The sequence below is a fragment of the Arvicola amphibius genome, chromosome 17 (genome assembly GCF_903992535.2).
Source record: "Arvicola amphibius chromosome 17, mArvAmp1.2, whole genome shotgun sequence".
Lineage (NCBI taxonomy): Eukaryota > Metazoa > Chordata > Mammalia > Rodentia > Cricetidae > Arvicola > Arvicola amphibius.
The window spans coordinates 29,802,241-29,826,502 of NC_052063.2; the positions used below are offsets into that span (position 1 = coordinate 29,802,241).

General features: G+C 43.8%; 1 protein-coding gene across 1 annotated transcript in view; it reads right to left on the minus strand.

Annotated features, from left to right (window-relative positions):
- The window catches only part of Myrfl (myelin regulatory factor like), a 100,522-nt gene extending 77,071 nt beyond the window's left edge, over positions 1–23,451 (minus strand). The window contains exons 1-3 of the mRNA XM_042054244.1: positions 23,330–23,451; positions 12,346–12,404; positions 7,860–7,950 (exon numbers count right to left, since the gene is read on the minus strand). Coding sequence (XP_041910178.1) covers positions 7,860–7,950; positions 12,346–12,404; positions 23,330–23,451 — 272 coding nt within the window. The remainder of the gene's footprint in view (positions 1–7,859; positions 7,951–12,345; positions 12,405–23,329) is intronic.
- Between the last annotated feature and the right edge of the window lie 811 nt (positions 23,452–24,262).

Here is a 24,262-nt window from a genome sequence, read left to right on the forward strand (position 1 = left end):
TGTTTATGTATTTGTCCGTGTGTGTGTGTGTGTGTGTGTGTGTGTGTGTGTGTGTGTGTGTGTGTGTAGGTCTGAAGAAGCTGAAGAAGATGTCAGATTCCTTGGAGCTAGTTACAGGTAGTTGTGAGCTGCCAGATATAGATGCTGGGAATCAAATTTGCACCCTCAGAAGGCCACTGGGCCACTCCCCTGCCCCTTCCCCCATTTTAGTAATTTTAATTGGAAATCAATAGCCCTCCCTATCTGATCACTCTGCAGGGAAGTCTACAGTTTGGACATGATGACCTGCATACCGAACTTACACAGAACAAAGAAACAGTACACACTGCCAGAAAGCTTGTGACATTAAAGCCAGGACAGACCCTGAATAAGGACTGCGGGAGTCACCAACAGCTGTCCTGCCTCTGAAAGGAAAGGTAAGCCCCTGCCAGATCTGGTCCTCCAGCCGGTGGAAACCTGAAGTTACGGAAGGGCATCACTACCCAAAGACACTGGAAAGTGGACAAAGACAACAGGACTCTCGAGAGACAATAAGATTCTGAGGAAGGTAATGGCGGGCAGTGATGGTCCATTTATAGCTCTTAACTGAATCGCAAAGCATCTAAAACACCAATGCAAATTCAGTTTTCTAGGCCTGAAGAACCAGAAAAGAGAGTTTGGAACCAGCAAGGGATGTTGAAAACTTAATGGGGAATCTTGGAAAAGACAGGGGTACCCAGAGTCAGTGTCTAACTGCCCACATCTCTTGCTGATTCTGTGCTGTTCCTTCATGTGGTGGGGACCTGAAATGTGAACCAGTTCTCAAGACAGTGTCTACAGTTGGTGTATGAGCAGAATAACTGCCTGTCAAAACAAAGGTTATCCACTGTTCTGAGAAATGTGTGTGCCCCTACCTACACCCAGCGACTGCATGTGTAGTGCATATGTGTTGGTGGTTTCAACCGATTTTAACTTTCCCATGTCTTCCTCACAGTTTACCGCCCTCCCAAACTCAACACAGCCACAGCTTTATCTTACTACATAGTACGTCAGCCCATGCTCAGTGCATTGTACGTGTTTCGGACAGTGTTACGGCTCTTCCCAGAGAATTTAAAGAAAGTGAGTACTGCCTTCAAAATTAGACAAATGGTCAAAAACACAAAGGCGGTGGTAATGCACACAGTTGTTCAGAGTTGATCTGCCTCCTCCCTCCTCATGCCCACAGCATCAAGGGTCCCAGCTACATACAGTAGGCTCTTTGGGGCCTTTGTGCTCTGAACTGGTCTTATTCCAAAGGGATGTCCATAAACCAGACAGACACTAGAGAGTGAGGGACACATGGGTCACTTTCTGAGTGATTGATCCTGTCTCTAGCTTCTGGAATGGATGACTATGAAAAAATCAAGAGATTCTTAACAACCGGCAAAAAATTTAATAATTTGCCTTCTAATCTCTTTCCTTTTGGGCACACACTCTGCTTTGTCTTTTGGAGGATTAATACAGAAACGCGATGATTTGGTGGTTGGGAGCTACACAAAGCAAGAGGAGACCACGAAGACTTTACCTTCCAGTGGCTGAGGCCATACGTGCCTGCATGGTGTTTGCGCACTACCCCAAAAGCCGCCAGTATAACTTTCAGATGGCAAGTCTGATCAAGTCCTAGACTCACTGACCGCGTACTAGGCCAATGACTCCATGAGACACCTTGCAATACCCACGCGCGTCAAAGCAGGATCTTCAGGTGACTTTCCTGGTAAGACTATCTACAGTTCGGCAACCCAGTACCCGTATTTTGCAGTGACTCCCCTATCCTTCACACACATTAGGTCTGAAACCCCATAGCTCGTCATGGCTTGGTGTAGTTCTGCACAGCTCTGCACAGCTCGGTGAAGCTTGGTACAGCTCAGCACAGTACCTGCTCCAGACCTGGAACTCTATAAGTATGAAAGATTCTTCTAAAAATTAGGAACATGATGTGTATGTAAATTCACGCGTCAAGAGAGGGCTGTCATCACCACCAAATCTAAACCAGTAGGCTTCCCCTACCCCTCACTCGCTACTTATCTTACCTTCGTCCAATGTGTCTTCACCTCATTAAAGAACTCCAGACCACCTGCTATGGCCTCTCTGTTCCCACTGAGAGGCATAGCAGCAGTGGCATGCCAAGAGCAAGGAGAAGGAAATGGTTTACCCCAAGAGTCAGCAAGAGGGAAACTCATTGTCTGTAGAGAATTTCAAACCTACACCAAAGCCTATAAGGATCCTGTCTGCTTTCCATTTCCTTCCAAATGCAACCCCAGTCCTGGATGGGGGGAGGGGACAAAACTGGGTGCCCTGCCAGGACAGGCTGCTCTTTGTCCTTCATAACCTCTCAATGAAGAATCGATCTGCTTCGTTCATGACCGTATCTCATGGCCCAGCTACAAACTAGCTATTATAACTGATGTTTCCTGTAATCTTAACGAGCATACTATATCTCTCCCATGCGGACTTTCATGTTAAAGATATATCTTAGCACCGTGTGAGCACTGTTCCATGGTACCCAGAGGTAAACGCCTGCCAGAGTGCTGCTGAAGTTTGTAGCTACTGCCCTGGAATGAAGATTTTTGAACAACGGCTCTGAAGACATGTCAGTGGTTAAGATAGCCCCAAAACGCCATTTCATGACAGGAAGACAAGAAACACGACAAGGAAGATACCACCACTCCCCCTCTAGGCTGTTTGCAAGCTGCAAGGCTCTGGCTCTCTTGGCACCCCATTTCTGCTGCGCTAGACACAGAGGCCCTGGTCTGTAACCCCTGCCTGGCCTGGCACTGGGCTAAGTCTTGCATCCCTTGTCTTATCTAATGTCTCCAGTCCTAGATGGAGAAGTGCCACCAACGACAGAGCAAATGCTATTCTGTGTGCTTAACATAGTTCTGGTGTCTCGGGGATGGATGGTGACGCCACAGTAGAGGGGACTTGGTGGCGATGAGGGTATCTATTAGGTCATGAAGCGGTCAGCGCCTGGTTTTATTTTATTTCTGTCTAGTGATGGGTGTTAGTTAGGACCTGGATGAGTAAGGGCCAGGAGCACATCACGTTTCTGTGGCCCTTACAGAATGGTTACTTTGCAGCTATGGAAGGGAGTGGGGTGGTGTGTGTGTTTCTGCGGGAAGAACTTGCTAACAACTCCGTAAAAACACAAGCTAGTGAAGTCCGAGGAGGCCTAGAGAGAAAAGAGAAAAAAACCTAGGCTAAAACAATGACCCATTCTTCCCCACCCAAAGGGAATTTGTAAAATTAAGTAATTAAGTAACCTATAATACCGCATTGGATTAATCTGATAATCTGATCTGCACTTAAAATATGGAAAGAAAACTCTGGTGAAGTACCAGGCTCCCCTTGGGCTCCTTGCCAGCATTAACCTTGGGTGCACAGTGCACTGTCCTTGGCCTCGGTTCCATTGCGGACAGTAGCACTGCTGCGTTTGTAAAGCCATGGCTTGGATCTCATTTGAGTCACACTTTTCAATGGATCACTGCAGATGCTTTTAATTATTTCCTTAGGTTTCGTATTTCTCCAAAACGTTCCCCCAAATGGCAATTAGTCTAAAAGCTACCAGTAGAAGAAAGGATATGTGTGTGCTACCCACTAGGCAAGGTTTAATCCCAGCTTTGCTGCCATATGATGCATTACTGAACCACTCTGGACCTCACCCTCCTCCTCTTTGATCCATAAAAAAACAAATGTGTAGCATCAAACACATAATTAAGTGTAAAAAAAAATAGTGCCCAGTGCTCGCAGATGCTCAGCAATACCCATTTTCTTGTCTGCCTCACTTACAGCCTGCCCCCTCAGCCCACTCCCAAAGATACAGGGTGTGAATTCTACTGGGAAAGTCAGTCGGAATTGCCATGGCAATGGCTGATGCTGCGGATGGACATCTGTGATTCTACAGGAAGGATCATGATTGTCATGGACACATCTCAGTGACGTGAGGACCCTAGGACACATTCAGACTTCCCACATAAGAAGGTGTTCCTTTGAGTTAGGCTTCTGTTTATATCCCTCACCCCAAACAATTGTTGTGTTCCCCTAAATGTGAAAGCTAAACTACCCAGCTCATAGAAAGAGGATGTGGGAGGGGACTTAGTAGGCCCTAAGAAGAGGGTTGGGAGTAGAAATGGGATGATTAATGAGTCTAGAGGTACAGCCGGATAAGAGAAATAATTCAATGCTCTACGACACAGTGCAGTAACTATTCAATAAATAACCACACATTTCAAAATAATAGAGAAAATGTTAAATGTTCCCACAGTAAGAAATAAACATAAATAAAACATGTGAGGTAATGGGTATAATAATTACCCGGAGTTGATCTGATCATCATACATTTTATACAGTACTGTTACTGTCCCCATAAATACATACAATTATGATCCAACTTAAAACATGCATTTTTAAATTTTCTAGCCAGACTCCTTGGGGAAAATGAGAAAAGAAGGCATTGATATGAGGAACAACAGTATCACTAGACCCTTTGGGGGAATAGAGGTTATGATGAGAAATACCTCGAACACTGTGCAGCCATAAATTTGATGACTTGAATGAAATGGGCCAACTCCTTAGGGGGGTGATTTAAAAAAAACTGCCAAAACTCACAAGGAAAAAGCTCCTGAGCGCTGTTGGTGCTGTCTGTGTTGCTGATGTCCTTGTTTGAAATGAGTGTATTGCTCAGGCTGGTCTCTAATTTGTGAAACTCCTGGCTCAACTTCCTGAGTAGTCAGGATTACAGGTGTATGCCATTGTGCCTGGCTAGAAATGATGCTGATAGTCCGGAGTCTACACACACTTCCACTCAGATAATGGCGCTGAAAGTCCCGAGTCTACACACACTCTTCCACTCAGATAATGGCGCTGATAGTCCCGAGTCTACACACACTCTTCCATCCATGTAACTTAAGGAGGAAAACTTTCTGATTGCTTGGAAAAAGCTATAATTATTCCAATTGCCAAGCCGCACAATTCAGTGTAAGCAAGGAAAACTAAGGATTCGTGTTCTGATGAACATAGGTTTAAGTGCTCAACAAGCCGGGTGTGGTGATGCATGCCTTTAATTCCAGCACTCAGGAGACAGAAGCAGGCAGATCTCTGCGAGTTCATGGCCAGACTGACATAAAATATTCACAAATTAGAGCTAACAAGATTTTAAAGTACAGAATATTTTTTCAAGTTTTCTAAACCAAAAGAAAGAATCCCTAATTTTTAAGAATAGATGTAAGATTTGAAACATAATTTATCAAGGAAAACATAAGAATAAGTGTCAAAGAAACATACAAACTGATGCCTAACATCATAAAACATAAAAACATAAAGCAAAATGAATAACCACAAACTTGTTAAAAATTGATAATTCAGACAAGGAGAGTGAAGCAGCCAGATAACTAATAGATGGTAACAGTAAAACAGTGTGGTTGCAATAGAGGATTTGGCAATTTTTACAGTTGAGTTTGCATTTACAACAACACAAGAAAGCAGTATTTATGTTATATATTTTACTCTAAAGATGCTTAGACCCTTGCTCAGTGGGTAAGAGTATTTTTTCACAAACATGAAGACCTGAGTTTGGATCCCCAGAACCCATGCAAAAAGTGAGGTGTGGCCGGGCGGTGGTGGCGCACGCCTTTAATCCCAGCACTCGGGAGGCAGAGGCAGGCGGATCTCTGAGTTCGAGGCCAGCCTGGTCTACAAGAGCTAGTTCAGGACAGGCTCTAGAAACTACAGGGAAACCCTGTCTCGAAAAACCAAAAAAAAAAAAAAAAAAAGTGAGGTGTGACCTCATGAACACACCTGTAACCCAAGCACCATGTGAGCCTGAGACAGGAGACTGGCTGGTGCTTGCTGGAAGTCAGACTAGCTCTAGGTCCAGTAAGAAGCCATGTCTCAAATGAATAAGGCTGAGGGTGACCGAGCGGGACGCTGCCTCCTCCTCCAGTCTATGCATGCATGTGCACACACACAAAAATAAGGAAATCAAAGTCATATACATGAAAATGTATATAAGATAATGTTCATACTATCAGGAAGTGTAACTAATCCAAATGTCATTGAGTTTAGGAGTGGTTAAACAATGGTATAAGCATTTAGTGCGGTCTTTCTCAGAAATAAAAGGAATGAACTGATGTGCAAAGGCATTTAACTGGAAGACAGCAGACTCGGAAAGTATCACATGGCTTCATCTATTTGGTATTCTGGAAAAATTGGAATCATAGAGACAGAAGAGAAATCAGTGGTTACCAGGGGATGGGGAACTGTTCTATATTATAACTATAGTAGTAGTCTATGAGATTATCAAAACTCAGCGCTATATCCAAAGAGTGTTGTGTTTGAAGTCTGAAGAGATGGCTCAGGGGTAAAGAGCATGGACTGCTCCTCCAGAGTTGAGTTCACATCACCCACCTTGTGACCTTTGTGATTACCAGCACACACAGTATATACTCACCCAAACACACACATGCATACACATGCGCGTGCACACATAAAAAATTTTAAGTGCATGGAGTTTGCTGTATAGAAGTTAAAAGTAAAAGAAATCTGGAGCTGGGTGTGACAGCACACACCTTTAAACCCAACACTTTGGAGGCAGAGGCAGGTGGATCTCTGTTCATAGTCAGCCTGGTCTTCCAGGAGAGCTAGGGCTGTTACACAGAGAGACCCTGCCTCAAAAAACCGGCAAAACAAAGCCAAAAAAAGAAAGAAATCTGTAATAGCTAGATTAACGTCAGAAAAACCAGAAGAAACATGAATATAAATTTCTTTCAAAAAGTTAAGGAAATTCATAAACACTCTGCCAGACTGACCAAGGAAAAGACATTACTGACTCCAAGAGCAAAAGAAGAATCAGATCAGAGACCCTACAGATATTAGAATATAATATAGAGGGGCTGGAGAGATGGCTAGGCAGTTGGGAACACTGAATACTGGCTGTTCTTGCAGAAGACCTAGGTTTGGTTCCCAGTACCCACATGGTGGATCACAGTCATCTGTAACTCTGGTTACAAAGGATCTGATGCCCTCTTCTGCTGTGGAATAATCCTCTTGTACACTCTAAAGATTTGTCACTCGAGTTGGTTGATTGGCCAGTGGCCAGGCAGGAAGTACAGGAAAGGTGACTAGACTATGGATGATTGGCAGGAGAAGGGCAAAGTGAAGAGAAGCCAGCCAGACTCAGAGAGAGCAAGATGGGCATGCTGAACTGAGAAAAGGTACCACCATGCGGCAGAGCATAAATAAGGAATGTGGGTTAACTTAAAATGTAAAAGCTAGTTAATAATTAGTCTGAGCTACTGGTCGAGCATTTGTAAGTAATATTAAGCTTCTGTGGTAATGTGGGAAGTAGCTGCTGGGTATTTGGGACTGAGCTGCTCAAAGACAGGAAACTTCTGCCTATAATCTTCTGACCTCTGCAGGTACCGGCATGCACATGGTGTACACACATCTACAAAGGCAAACACTCATGAACATAAAAAATGGTTAAAATATGTAATAGGGAACTATAGAAACCTATGATCTAAATAATATTAACAAATTCATTGAAAACCTCAAATAGCCTAAGCTGGCACCTGCCCATAAATAACTTGAGTATCTCCTTATCTACTAGAGATACTGAACTGGTTGCAAAGGAACGGATTTGGAGCAGCAAGAATAACCTCCACAAAGAAAAACACCAAGCCCAGATGGCTTTGCTGGTAAAATCTGCCCAAGTTCCACAGAAGAAATAAGATTAATTCTAATCAAGATCTTATAACAATCACAAGCAAAGTCAACACTCTCCAGATCATTCAACCATGTCACAATTTCAAAAGCATCAAGTAGGGAGTGGTGTCTCCATTACTTACAAGGCTCCTAAATCAAAGTCATTGCCCAAGAATTCTTCCAGAAGACTCGTATCCAGGGCTGGGTTCTCCAGAGTACCACTGGCTCCCTGAGCTGCAAAAGGAAATGGAAAATCATGAGACCCATGACTGTTTCATGACTGCTAACACCTTGACAGGCAGATACCCAGACTTACAAGACAAACAAACAACACAATGCATTTGCTGGGAATGTAGTCTTTATTCCATTTAAATACCTCCTTCAGAAATCTCTTCAGATCATCCTTTCCAGGAAGACTTCCAGCTGACTAAGCCTGGGGTAGTGCTCTTTTATTAGCTCTTGTGACACTGACCACTTGCTTTGTGCACCTGAAAAACCTCTCTTTCTCCCCTCACCCATTTCTTTCCCCTATCCCTACCTCTGCTTCTCTTTCCCTGTACCCCCTCCTTTAAGGAGACATCTGTGTCTTTCTTATTTTATTCATGAAGATCCAAGGAATAAAAGAAGCAACAATCATTTGTTGGGTAAATAAGCAAATAACGGATGAATACATGAATGGATGGATGGATACACACGTGACTGGCGTGTTGACTGGTTTGACCAATATAAGTTCAATGCATTCTTTACATTTTTATTAGATTTTCTAAAATATAATACTTCTGCCCTTCTCCCTGACTTACAAATGAAAAAAAAAATAGTTCTCATTGATTATAGCAAATATTATTAGAATTTTAAAAGAATCTAAAATGCAATGTAAAAATAAGTCTCATAAGGAAGACAAAAACATTCTGTGGATTGGTGAGACAATTCAGCAGGCCAAAAAGAGCTTTCTGTGTGAACCTGGCCACCTGAGCTCTCTCTGTGAGCCTGACCACCTGAGCTTGATCCCTAGAAACTATGGAGCGAGAAGGGAAACATTGTCTTTTAATCCCCATACACACCTGCCTGCCTCTACACACATACATCATACATACTCAGTAACTAATAAAATAAACACTTTGCCAGCAGTTAAAGTTATTTTATACTTAGCAAACTCAAAAGAAAAAAAATGACCAGAGCATCAAAAGGATGGTTAGCTAAAATAAAACATAAAACTAATTGTTCTTATATAAACAATGTCAATTAACATTCAAATGAATACAACAAATACATTGAAAATAACTGGTGTGGGTCTATGTGCTGCTTTTATTGGTTAATAAATAAAGTTGTTTCAGCCAGTGGCATAGCAGCATAGAGCTAGGTGGGAAAACTAAACTGAATGCTGGGAGAAAGAAGGTGGAGTCCAGGAGAAGCCATGTAGTGGCTCACAGGAGACAGACACCTCCACTGCAGCCCACAGAAATCTTGCAGGTAAGCCACAGCCACATGGCGATACACAAATTAGTAGAAATTGGCTAATTTAAGATGTAAGAGTCAGCCAGAAATACGCTTAAGCTATTGGCCAAACAGAATTGCAATTAATACTGATTTCTGTGTGATTATCAGGTCTGGGTATCCAGTAACAAACAACAAACAGACAGTCCCTGTCCCACTGTTTGGAATCCTACAAGAGGACCAAGCTATACAACTCTATAACATATATGCAGAATGTCTAGCTCAGTCCCATTTAGTCTCCCTGGTTGTTGGTTCAGACTCTGTGAGTTCCTATGAACTCTCCCAACAAATAACAAAAAGCCTAAAGCACCAAGCATACATTTAAGAACACTTTTTAATTCATTTCTTATCTTAGTATATTATGTAATAGGTTTCATTATGACGTCATCATACTATTAATTATTAGAATAGAATAACTTTTTAACTAAAAATCTCCATCCAAGGCCTAAAGATGAGACTTAAATAACTGGAGAGACCTACGTTGTTCTTTAGCTGAAAAACTCAGTATTACAAAGTTTTTAGTGGGCATTACTTAGTGTGCCTGCCAATGACACTGTGCCTTGGCTGAGACCGCTCCTCTCACAAAGCCATTTGCGGCAGCACGTTTACAACACAACAGACAGAATCAGGCAGAGCCAACCAATTTATTAGCCAGTGACCAACTCAATTATTTCAACCAATAATTTGAATGAACCGATTTGAGATTCAGTGTTCTAGATAGTCATACAACAGTAAGGCGGAAGACTAGATGTTAATCTAAATATTTCTGCTGTTTGCCTAAATCCCATTTAATCTGTTTTAAACTTTCTGAGTCCTGGCTATTCCAACTGGATGTCAAACTGTTGGTCACACACAATAACCCCCTTTTGATTTGATTTCAAACCCCCCACGTAAATCAAATGTTCTCTACATTAAAGTGTTTTGAAATAATTCTTGAAAGTGGCAGGGGCCAGGGGGACATTTTGGGGTCAGGTAAAAACCTGGTACAAGGGAATCTCCCAGGAATCTTAAAGGATGACCCCAGCTAAGACTCCAAGCAATAGCAGACACGTGGCCTGAACTGGCCATTTCCAGTGACCAGACTGGTACCTAACCCAATTGTCATCTAGCAACTGATGGAAGCAGATACAGAGACCCACAGCCAAACATTAGGCTGAGCTCCAGGAATTCTGCTGAAGAGAGGGAGGGAGGATTGTGGGAACCAGAGGGGTTAAGGATATCACAAGAAAACACACAAACACAACTAACCTGGGCTCATAGGAACTCACAGAGTCTGAACCAACAACCAGGGAGACAGAATGGGACTGAGCTGGACATTCTGCATATATGTTATAGATTTATATCGCTTGGTCCTCTTGTGGGACTCCTAATAGTGGGACAGGAGCTGTCTCCGGCTCTTTCACTGACTTTTGAGACCCTACTCCTGATATAGGGTTGCCTTGCCCAGCCTTAATACATGGGGAGGTGTTAAGTCTTCCTGCAGTTTGATAAGCCATGTTTTGTTGATACTCAAGGAAGACCTACCCTTTCCTAAGCAGAAACGGGAGGAGTGGATTAGGGGGGTGGGAGCAGAGGGAGATGGGGGAAAGGGCTGGGCGGAGAGAGGGGAAACTGCAGCCGGGATGATAATAAATAAACAAATTTATTAGAAAAAGATTTTCTTCCTAGCTGGATGTAGTGGTGCAGTCCAAAGGCAGAGGCAGGAGGATCTCTGTGAGTTCAAGGCCAACCTGGTCTATACAGAGAGCTCCAGGACAGCCAGAACTACATAGACCCTGTCTGAAACAGACAACTAAAATATCTATTCTTTAGAGGAACAAATATACAAAACGACGCAGAAAAAAAAGTAAGAGCTATATGTGTGGACACCTTGAAGAGACATAAGCTATGTGAGATAAAGCAACAGGATTAAAATACGTGGAGTATTACTGCATGGCAGACTACATACTTTGACCTTAGTTATTCAAGGAACACTAGAAAGAGAACACGACAGCTGGGCATGTGGGGAAACAATCTCAACCTCTGCCTTGCTTCGACATCAAATTCCAGATCGGTCAACCATGGCCACATGAGAATCAAATCAGGGAAAACATGTGATCATAGTCATGTACAATCACGAACATATGAGTATAGTTCTTATGATCCTGAGGCAGACCAGGCTTTTTAATTGCGTCATGAAAACCAGAACAATAAATTCACAAGAGTGAATTTTTCTTTATATAAGTGATAAAAGTTAGCATTTTGTGTAATGAACATATACTGGTAATTTTTTTAAAAAAATCATCTTATGTAGTTTTGAGGAGGAAAGGATTGTTAACATTTTTAAAAATAATTTAAAACCTATGGAGAAGTAAGAAAGCCAAGGAACTCAGAAATACACTTCGCCCAAATTCATGGATATTAACATTATACTACTGCCTTAGTCTCTCTCTCTCTCTCTCTTTCTCTCTCTCTCTCTCTCTCTCTCTCTCTCTGTCTGTCTCTCTCTCGATCGCTCATTCTCATTCTCCTCACACATACACACACATATATACATATATACATGTATACATATATACATATATACCATACACACACATATAAAGACATTTATCTTTAAAAAAAACTAAAGCAAACAAAATTACACACATCTTCCTACCAGGCCTTCCTCAGCCCTTAAGCATGCAGCCTTGTTCCGGGTATTTCAGTGAACACTGCTAAGTATAAAAACATTATTTTCACAACTACAATTCATTGATGAGAATCAGGAAGTTTAACATTGATACAAGTTTTTAATATAGCTTCCGTTCCTATTCAAATTAATACTAATATAGCTTCCGTTCCTATTCATATTTTACCTATTATCCCTGTATGTTATCTATAGTATTTTTTTTCTCTTGCCCAGCATCCAGTCCATTTAGCTGTTGGGACTTTTGATATTTATGTTTTGGAAAGGACTGGCTAGTTGTTTTGTGAATTGACTAAGGGGAAGTAGTATAAGCAATAGAAGTTGGAAGTTTGGACGATGAGATGATACGTCATAATGCTAATCATCATTCATATCTCAGAGCCCATCTCTCTGTTTTTATTAGTCAGACTCTTGCAGAGGATGCAAGTGCAGTTCCCAGTAATCAATCATATGGGTGGGTGGCCCACAGCTGCCTGCAACTGCAGCTGTAAGGGATGCAACGTCCTCTTCTGGTCTCTGTGGGCACCTACAAAAAGCGGGCACGCGCTCACACAAACAGAAACACACCGAAATAAAAAACAATTAATAAAATAAATAATAAACAAAACAGCACCACAGACCATGCATTTAAAGTGTGACCATGATCACAGTTCTGAATAGAAAGCATGGCGATTTGAATGAGACCGTCCTCTATGCGCTCGGCTATTTGAACGTTTGGTCCCCTGTTGCGGCGCTGTTTGGGGAGGTCCAGGAAATGTGACCTTAACGTTGGAAGTGCGCCACTGAAACTGGGCTTGGCGGTCTGAATGCCTCCCCTGGGTTCCGGTTTGCTCTCTTAGATTCCTGCTCAGGCTGTAAATTGTGAGCGCTCAGCTTGGTGCTCCAGCTGCCTTGCCTGCCTCCTCCCCTCATTCCTCCATCATCACCTCTAACCTGAAATCGCAAGCCCAAAGAAACTCTTCTTTTTCTAAGCTGCCTCTGTTATGTGGGTTTTTTTGTTGTTGTTTCGGATTTTTGTTTGTTTTTGTTTACTTTTTAATCACAACACTATGAGTGGCATACACTCACAATACTCACTCAAATACACTCACACAAAAATATAAATAAACCAATTAATAAAACACCATCACAGACCATGCATTTAAAACATGAGCAACATGATAATTCCTCCGCCAGTTTCACAATCTGGAACACAGAGGGAAAAGGAAAAGGCTCAGCTATTTTGTACAAAGCCACAGTTGAGGAAATGGAATGAATAACGAAAACTCATAGCAGTGGTGGACATCATACCCAAGCCCTAAGGAAAATGTTGTCAAGTGGACTTTAACATTTGGAGGCTTTATCATTAATGTACACAAAAATGATTATTTACTAGGTTAGTAAAAGGAAAAATGTGTTTTGACTTTTTTGATCCATGCCAAAAAGAATTGAACAATCAATGTCAATTCTAGTGAATACTTTCTTTTTTTTTGTTTTTTTTTTGTTTTTTGTTTTTTGTTTTTTCAAGACAGGGTTTCTCTGTAGCTTTGGAGCCTGTCCTGGAACTAGCTCTTGTAGACCAGGCTGGTCTCGAACTCACAGAGATCCGCCTGCCTCTGCCTCCCGAGTGCTGGGATTAAAGGCGTGCGCCACCGCCGCCCGGCCTCTAGTGAATACTTTCCATGTATTCATATACATAGATACATACATGTATAGTATAATGATTGAAAACTCTTTTATACACAGGTACAGATGTGTATGGTATTGGTGTAGGAGGGTCTTCTATCTATCTGTTGTTTCATTGGTTAATTAATAAAGAAAACTGCTTGGCCTGATAGGTCAGAACATAGGTAGGTGGGGAACACAGAACAGAATGCTGGGAGGAAGAAGGCAGTGAGGCAGACACCATAGCTCTCCTCTCCGAGATGGACGCAGGTTAAGATCTTTCTCGGTAAGCCACCACCTCGTGGTGCTACACAGATTACTAAATATGGGTTAAAGCAAGATGTGAGAATTGGCCAATAAGAGGCTGGAACTAATGGGCCAGGCAGTGTTTAAATGAATACAGTTTCCGTGTAATTATTCTGGGGCTAAGCTAGCTGTGCGGGAGCCGGGCGGGACGAAAAGCAGGCCTGCCCGCAGCTCCCCTCTACATAGTATAATGATTGAAAACTCACATCAAGGCACACCACTGGGGAAGAAGTTTGAAGATATTTCTATAGTTAGAATGATTTCCACTAGTGCTGGGGACAAAATAAGATGCGGTTGCTTTGGTTATATACCCTACTACTTAGAGCAGGGGTTCTCAACCTGTGGGTCATGACCCCTTTGGGAATCAAATGACCCTTTCACAGGGGTCATCTAAGGCCACTGAAATACAGATATTTATATTACAGTTCATAAAGGTAGCTAAATTACAGCTATGAAGTAGTAAAGAAAGTAATGCTATGGTTGGGGGTCACCACAATGCGAGGAACCAACCATATTAGAGGGTCGCAGCATTAGGAAGGTTGAGAACGACTGTCCCAGAGCCCAGGCAGCCAACATCCAGAAGCTGCTGTCCCTGGGTTGAGCTAAGGCGAGTACTTGACTTGTCGCGTGCAGCTCTGCTGCAGTCAGCTGCTCTGGGCTGACGCGGATGACACTCGCACAGCCCGGAGGTGGGATCGTCTTTGGCAACTCGCAGCATCCACCCTGTGTGGCTCACTTTGTGATGCAGAATAGTTTGGTTTTCTAGATAACAAAATTCTCCTATCTTTAGACCCCGAAACAAGGGGAGTGTTGTTTGATGGCTTTGACCGACGGTCGGAAGCCAAAGGCTTCTCTTTCATCTTCTTACAGTCTGAAATAGTGGCTAGATAGCTGAATGAGGGTGTGGTATATTTCGTGGGTTCTCTTCCCAGGCGTGGTTTAGATGTGTAGCTCTTCAGCTCTTACCCACACCAGCATCTTTTACATGTTTGTGCTGGCTTCACAAAAGGAAAGTGAAGGCTTCTCTCTGCGTGCTCTGGAATCATACCAGTGGAGAAGAAACACAACCAACTCTATTTAGAGGCACGTGGTTAAGAGTCAACGGGTGGGACACGTCACAGACATTTCCTGCATTTATCGGGGAAAGAGATCCCTAAAATCCATGCTGCTCCAAAATAGTACCATGGCCTTTAGACTTACACGTGACTTTGAAGAAAGGCTGGGTAGGGTATAGACTGTAGCACGAATCACATTCTCTTCCATTGATTCAACTAGTGTCTGCTAAGCGTCTGCCATATTCCAGGCACTGTGCAATGTGCTGGAGACACGGGAGCAAAAAGGAAGCAAGAACCTTCCATGGGGACCAGTGAGATGACTCAACAGATTAAGGCACTTGCCACCAAGCCTGATGACTTGACTTTAATCCCAAGAGAATACATGGCTAGAAGGGAGAAGTAACTCCTTCCTGCAAGTTGTCCTCTGCCCTCCACCTGCATTCTGTGATGTGTACACACACACACACACACACACACACACACACACACACACACACACATGTGCACGTAGGGAAAAAATAGAAAGAAACAGGAACCTTCCAGGTATCTCCCTAAGCAAAGGGAGGCTACGACAACCACCACGCAGAGAAACAGTGCGCAGGATACAGTCAGTCAGTGATGAAGTGTAACAGGACAGTGTGACAAGCCACCCTCCAGGACATTCTTCTGATTTTGAAGCCTCTCTGAGGCAGAAGCCAGCTATGCAGTCTTCAAGGAGGGAGCACGCTGGGTAGGAGGAGTGGCAAGAACAAGAGCAAGGGGGTTGCGTTGTGCCGAGTTGGAAGTGGATCCTCTCAGGGAACGGAGCACGGAAATGTAGGGATGATGAGATCAAGGCAACAGAAATCTTTGGAAAGAGATGCGCTGTGCTTCTCGCACACACTCAAAGGTCCTTTTGGCTGCTTTATGCAAAGGGGACTCTAAGGGAAGAAGAACCGTGGGGAGATGCACTTGAATGCTACTGCGGCTTTCCAAAGACCACAGAACCTTTCGCTCTGTGCTTGGCTAAATGTCATACCTTACCTTCCTGGTGTCCATGAATCTTTATCTCGGTCCTGGGCTGTGCTTGTCAGTACTACCCAACTTACAAGGATTGGGATTGCTGGCAGAGACGGAAGATTCTGTGCTTTGAGAGGTGGGCATAGTAGGGGGTGGTGAGAGCGAGCTCAAGAGTCAAGCCAGAAGGCTGGGGAAGTGGTTTGGTTGGTAGCGTGCTTGTCTAGCATGCTCAAAGCCCAGGGTTTGCCTCCCAGTGCTGTTTAAACCAGGCATGGCAGTAAATGCTTGCGATCCTAGCATTTAGGCAGTCGAGACAGGAGGAGGAACATAAATTTAAAGCCATCCTCATCTAGAAAGTGAGTTTGAGGCCAGGATGGGCTATCGGAAACTTCGTGTCGAGGCAGGCCTGGGTTGGCTCCCCCTTGCCACTTATACACTGTGAGCGACTCTGGGCAAGCTGGCTCAGCTGCCTCCAACAGCCATGCCAACCAACCCACTGCTGAGAGGGCTCGCTGCTTCTCTTGCTTCACTGGGCTCTGGACAAGCCAAGTGCTAAGCAAAGCAGATGGAAGGAGAAATCTGTTTGGCTTCACATGCAAGCTCCTGCTGGTGTCCCATCTGCTTTATGGGGCACCCATCCCCTAACACACACACACACACACACACACACACACACACACACACACACATACTGGAGGTGGAAATAGAGTCTCTATTCCTGAAGGTTTGACCAGTACCCCACTTGCTCTTTCTTGTTCGGCTCCCCTTCCCAGATGGACACGGGAGATGGGCCCTGCCTGACAAGGTTGAGCCAAGCACCATAATGAACTACAGAGAGATGATCCCTGCTGTAGCCAGCTTTCTCTGGGACTCTGGATCACATCTGTGCTTCCCAGACCCAGAGGAAATAACTCAACAAGATAAATTCATAGTGTCAGATAAAACTGTTTCAGGAGGTTTCACACACAGAGAGCAGCTCTCAGATGGCTCTTAAAATAAATCCTGGGCTTTTAAAAATAATCACTTTGCTCTAAACGTCTTAAACACTTGCTTAGAGCACCCAGCTTGCATATTTCTCCTCCTATCCAAGCAGCTCATTTGCATCCTGGGGTCCACTTGCTTCTGCCCAGAGGCTTCAAGGCCAAGAGCGCTGCCAAGGTCCTGCTCACAGGTGGAAAAGCTACGTGGTGCTCCTAGGAGCATCAGGGAAGTTGTATCTTAACAGTTTGTGCAAATGAGGCAGGAAGCAGATAACAAAAGTGTCAGAGAGTAAGAACCACACCTTCTATGGGGCTCCCCACCAGCTCTGCACGGCTGATTTTAATGGAGTGGCAATTACGTGTTGTGTGTCTGCTCTCTCTACTCAACTCTAGATCACAAACAACCTTTTACTGTACAATGCCTAGGCATCTAGGACAGTGGTTCTCAACCTGTGGGTCGTGACCCCTTTGAGGGTTGTACATCAGATACCCTGTTACATCGGATATTTACATTCTGGTTTATAACAGTAGCAAAATTACAGTCATGAAGTAGCAAGGCAAATATTTTTATGGTTGGGGTCACCACAACATGAAGTATTAAAGGGTCGCAGCGTTGAAGTTGAGAACCACTGATCTAGAACATGACGAGGGGTATGGTAGTTGTTCAATAAATATTAAGTTTGTTGCATAAACAAAGGCTTGGATGAATCATTGTAATTATTGTTAGTGCAAATATGAATATGTGCCCCCACAGGCTTCCTTGGTTGGCCTCCACAGTGGGGCCAGCAGCCTCTTCCACTAGTATGCCTCTGCCACCACGATGGACTACATCCCCGTATCAAAGTGGTGTGTGCTGTTGATCATGGAGACACGGAAGTAACTGATCCAATCATACATGGTAGAGCTTCTGCAGAGAGACGACAAACATAACATTTGTAGAGAGAAGTGATATGATCATGTGTATGACTTTGAAGGTCCTTTAGCCTACAGTTGGGAGACTGGCCTGCCTCATTTTCCTATCAATAAGAGGACAGTCATGGCCCTCCTTCATGGAGCTGTGAGAATCAATGAGATAATACACACAAAGCGCTTAGTCCAGCTACCAGGTCAGCAAGCGCTACCTTGTATGGTTACCATCAGTTTCTCTGCTCTAGAAGTTAACAGGCCAGTGAGAAAGAATAAACGTAAAGATGCCATTGCAACATCTGCAACACCCAGAACATGACCTGCAGTGCGGTAGCTAGCTATTCAATAAACAGTAAGAATGCGTGCAAGGCATTATGGGATACCTAAGTGACTCAGCGGGGTGAAATGGTGTCAGGAAAGGCTTTGGGAACAGGGGTCAATTGCAACTGTCAGCAAGAGCAGGTTCTGGGCTCTTGGATGTCACATGACTCTGATCTGGTTCAGTGGAAACAGAGTCCAGAAAGTAGGAGAATGTGCAAGAGGGTGAGGAAGCCAACGAGTATGTACTGTTGTCTGTCTCCCAAGACCATAGTTAGCTACATTGAGTTACTAGCTTAAAACTGGCCACAGTAAGAATGCCTGTGCCGTGTTTGGATACTTGGCCCCAAGCTAGTGGTATTGGCTGGGGAGGTTGTAGAACGTTGTAATATAAGACCTAAGCTGGCAGACAGAGGCCACGAAGAGTGGACTTTGAGGATCTCAATCCTGCTCCGCTTCTAATCCCACCTCTGCTTCTTGGTCAGCCATAAGGTGAGCAAGCTGCAAATTCTTGCCGCTTTGTGGACCAAGCCACAATGCTGGCTACCACTGCCATGCAGGGTTGCGTCACGATAGATCTCCCCGTCTTTCTATGGCTCCTACCAGGGATTCTGTCCCTGTGATAGGAAGACTGACTTAGTACAGACGTGAGCAGCCGGACAACACACCCGAGAAAAGCACACTCTCGTCCCAATTCCAAAAGTGCACTGCTGTCCCAATTCCTGAGAATTTTCCGCTTTCCTTATATGACTATCTAAGATCCATCTAGCCAGAATCTAATCAGCTGTGCCCAGCAGAGATAACAGCACCCATTGTTAAAGACAGTGACTAAATGGGCTCTCTCTCTGGACTTTAACATGGTATGACTGATAATTGAGAGATAAAATGAAAATAAATCTTTAGTCAATTTGAGTAAATACATACATTGCACATTGTGCAACAGGGGCAAGGTGGTAGGCAGGTCAGAAGTAGGTGACGAGAGCTATAGGAAGGACAGAAAATGGCAAAGGGAATACTTTAGAATTTCACAGAATTTGATGGCTTTCGTAGCAGTTCTCAACCTGTGGGTCACGACTCCTTTGGGGATCCAATGACCCTTTCACGGGGGTCACCTATGACCATCAGAAAAGACAGATATTTACATCATGATTCATAACGATAGCAAAATGACAGTTATGAAGTTGTGACAAAAGTACTTTTATGGTTGGGGGGGTCACTGTAACATGAGGAACTGTATTAAAGGGTTGCCGCGCTAGGAAGGCTGAGAACCACTGATCTAGACTGTCCTCCAGAAGACTAACCTAGAGAAAATTTTGTTTAGTATAAAAAGACTCTGCTCCCATCCTTCTTAACAATGCCACTTGTGACTTGGATAAATACAGAACGGCAAATTATCCGAGTGTCAGAACGTGAAGGAGAAGATCCCAGTCTGGCCTTGACTGCCTAGTGGCTGCTCTGACAGGGTGCGAGCAGGGAGCTAAGCACGCAGCTTGGGCCTTGCTCGGGGATGAATAGATGACCAGGATATGAGTCCTCTCGCATGTCACTATGAGGAAGTATTGATAAAGCTAAATGTAGGGCTGTGGCCATAGATCATTGACTATGAAAATAGGGCAAGTGAGGTCCTTGTTCCTCAGCACGCAGGTTGTCTCTTGAGGATGTGAGACCCATGCCTGTTTCTGTTGCTGCTATAAACACCATGACCAATGACAACTTAGGGGAGGAAAGGGTTAATGTGGCTCACGGTTTACAGTCCATCTCTAAGGGAAGACTAGGGCAGGAACTCAAGACAGAAACTCGCAGGCCGGAACTGAAGCAGAGACCACAAAGGGGTGTCGCTCTCTAGATCCCTACCCCTGGCTTGTTCAGCTACCTTTCCTACGTAGCCCAGGCTCACTGCCTAGGGATGACCACCCAATGTGGGCGGGGCCTTCCTTCCTTGATTAGTAAGTAAGAAATACCTCACAGATACGGCCACAGGGCAGTGTGATCTGGGCAGCTTTTCAGTAGTGTTTCCCTCTTCCCAGGAAATGCTATATTTATGTCTACGAAAGCTGAAGCTAACCATGGCAAGGCCCTTTGAGGGAAAGGTGGCACCTAGCAGAGGAAAGCTGGGTAAACTCTAAACGTAGTGCATACCATCACCATGTTAGTCAATTTGCAAGTATGTCTTAATATTTAATATTAAGATAAAGCAAGCTCACTTTATCACATCACTTTTTATTAACTCCATTTTTTTTTTCTCAGAGATGCAGTCTTAGTCGTTGCAAGGGACCAGGTGTATCTTACTGTCACATACTGTATGTGTACTTCCTATAGAATCATACAAAATAATAGCAGGATATATGGTTGGTGGAAAAGCTACTAGAGGTCAATAAAAACAGTGATGGTCCCAATCAAACTTAAGCGATTTGTTAAATTCGTATTCAAGGGACTTATTACTTCAGCAAATGAAGACAGTTCCCCCTTTATGACCATGCTATGGCTTCAGAGGATTGCAGTTGCTGAATTATGAAGACGAGGAAGTGGGGGGAGAGGAAACCGGTTAACGGCAGTTGCGACCCACGTGACAGAGACTCCCTTCTCACCTTCGAGAGTTCTCTGACTGGGACTAGGCAGATGAGGCTGCTGGGAGCAGGGAAGGGGCAGGGCGCCTCTGTGGATGGTGCTGGCCACACATACCCTACAAATGCTGCAAGCGTCCTCAGTGCGGACACCATGGAAGTTCCGCAGGAGCGTGTCGTTCATTGCTTTCCGCAAACACGAAAGGCATTTGGTGTAACTAGAAAAGGATTGATGGCTGACTCCGCCCTTGTGTTATTTGTCCCCCCCCCCCTTACTGAATAAAGTGTAAGTTCACGTGGGATTCATAGCAGGAAGGGAAAGCTATCTACGGTTCCTTTGATCTCTATTTTGGTCGAATCGTTTCACTAAGAGGCGATTCAATTCACACTACTTTTAAACAAGCAGTTTGAAATAGTGATTAAGAGAGAGTCACTGTCTTTTCTGGGAGTTTGCAAATCCATTCTGCCAGCAGTTTGGGATCTTTACAGCTAGCCCTACTACATAAGAATTAAACTTTCATGCTTCGTTTTTTTTTTTCTTCAGTAAACATTACCGTGAATGTGCGGTGGAGTAAATAAGGTACTTGAAAGGTTAAAACTAAACACAACTGATTGCATGTTAATCGATATTAGTTTCAACTATAGTTGATAAGTTTGGGGAACATACCGTGACAAAAAATTTAAGTGCCGGGCGGTGGTGGCGCACGCCTTTAATCCCAGCACTTGGGAGGCAGAGGCAGGCGGATCTCTGTGAGTTCGAGGCCAGCCTGGTCTACAAGAGCTAGCTCCAGGACAGGCTCTAAAACAGCTGCAGAGAAACCCTGTCTAGAAAAAAAAAATTAAGTGGCACAGGAAGACAGGAAAATAATCTCATTGTTTTATAATGCAAGATTTTATAGTATTATTCTCATTCGATCTATTAGGATGTTGAATTTTGCAGACCAGCAAGATGGTTCAATTTTGCTGGCAGCCTGAGTCCTATCCCCCCCCCAGAACTCACATAAAACTGGAAGGAGACAATGAACTACACAAAGTTATCTCCTGACCTCCACACACACAAAGGGGCCCTTGCATCCAAACCCACATCATACACATACACACACACACACACACACACACACACACACACACACACACATTTAAACACTAGGATGTCCTGAAAAAAAAAAGCCACATGGAAACTTAGTGCTCTGTAAGCTTACTTAAAGATTTATAAATAATATCTGGAGAGATGGGTTCAAGGTTAAGAGCACGGGCTGCTCTTCCAGAGGACCCAGGTTTGATTCCCAGCACTTCCACAGTGGCTCACAACCATCTGTAACTCCAGTTCTAGGGAATACTATGTTCTTTTCTGGCCTCCACCAGCATTTTACGAACATGGTATTCATGTATACATGAGAGGTAAACACTCATTCATTTAAAATAAAAATAAAAAGACAATAGGAGACAGATTAGGTAGAGATAGCTAGATGATAGATAGATAGATAGATGATAGATAGATAGATAGATAGATAGATAGATAGATAGATAGATAGATGATAGGAATTACATCATGTTTCTCCAGGAGCCAAAGACTAACAGTAACAGAAACCCCAGTTCCAGTCATATAAAACCTCTCTTTGAAGTCAGGAGAATCCAAGAGACTCTCAAACAACATCGGCAATTTCCACTGCCCTTGGTTGCCTCTCAGAGCTTAACTGTTACTGAAGATACCACGCACCTCAGACAGAGGATGTGGAGGGATTGAGCTGGGCCTGATCTGGAAGCTTCCCTCTTGAGGACTAACTCTCAGAAGGTGCTGTGCAGGCCTCCAGGAGAGAAAAGCAATTGCTAGTCCGACCCAGCTGTAAAGCCTCTGAACTACAATCATGACCAGTCCCGTAAGGTATGCTCAGTGGTGCAATAGCGGCACTCTTGTCTTGGGGATAACCAACATCTCTCTAATTAAGGTCTGCTCAACAGAGGGAATTCATTTCTCGGTCTATAAACCTAGCCAGCTACCCATGGCTGGAGAGATCACAGAACCCAGAGGAGACCCCACTACTGCCATTTTCCTAAACCAACGCAATTTCTAACTGTATTCTAAATACCTAGCCTTCCACCCACATATAAGTGTGGCTCCCATCCTCATCCAAGAAGCTTCCCTTTGCAGCAGAGGGAACCTCTGACGGATACCCACGGCTGCTGAAAACGCAGGGAATAAGTGACCATGGAATGCCAAGCCCCGCCCAATACATCCACAATACAATCCCTAGCATCTAAGAGTCAGGGGACCTTGTGTAAGTGGAGGTAAGTGTAAGAGCATTAGCAAGAGGACCAGGATGCCTGCTGCTAGAAGTGTCTTCTATATGTGACAGGGTCTCCACAAGACCTACATAATGACAGCTACCCATGCAGATGGGAGAAGTTTCACACTGATCCCCTCTCCAGATGAAGGGCTACGGGCAATCAGTGGTTGCAGAGAGAGAGGGAGAATCAGTTTTCTCCAGCAACAAAATCCCTGATTGGTTTTCCAATCCAAAGCAGTCAGACCTAAAGACATGTACATATGATCGACACTAGATGGACTCAATATAAATATATATATATATACATATGTATATGTGCATGCGTATGTGTATGTGTGTGATTGTTCTGTTATATGTGTACTTTTACATGTAAATACTTATACTCGCATACTTTTCATAGTCTATGTAAGCTGTGGGGAGATAAGACAGCTCAGGTGTGTGCTTCCAGGCCTGATGACCTGAGTTCAGTCCCCCGGGATTCACATAGTTGTTCTCTGCATTCTCTGTGTCCATGGTAATACACACAACAAATGCCAAGAAAAACTGGATTTGTAAATCGTCTTCCTCTCAGAGGTGAGTTAGGACCAACGGGCGCATAGGGATGAAAGTCTGCAAACAAGCATGGCAGAACTGGGAAAGTGGAAAGGAAACACGCAAGATGGGCTGATGGGCTGGGAACAGACTGTCAGAGAAAGGAAAACGGGGATGCGTAGATCTTTGCTCTTTTCCACAGAAGGCTGTCAGAGACAGAGACATCCTTGGTGCTCGTCTGTAGATCTGAGCTCACCACCGTGTTCAGCTTTTCAGATCCATGGGCAGCAGATGTCCGCCTAGTAGTTCAAATGCTGCCGAAGGCACTCTATTTAACATGTGTGGATAATATATGGATATGCGTATTTACATTTTCTTATATAAATATATATTTATATGTGTGCTGTATAGATAACACATATGATAATAAAATAATAGATTTATTTTTTTCTAGATTTCTTATTTTTGCCTTTTGTTGTTGTTGTCCTGGAGCTAGCTCTTGTAGACCAGGCTGGTCTCGAACTCACAGAGATCCGCCTGCCTCTGCCTCCCGAGTGCTGGGATTAAAGGTGTGCGCCACCACCACCCGGCTTGTTGTTGTTTATTTTTAAGATTTTTAAAGTCTCTCTCTTCTGGTCAAACAGGACCAAACCATTCCTAATAGACAGCACTTACTGCCACATTTACACACAAACCCTTCTGAAGGCCGTTTGTTCTCAGCGACAGAGCTTTGACTAGATGTTACCGTCAGGAATTATAGGAGCTTTAGCATCCTTTCCATCTCTTCCTGCAT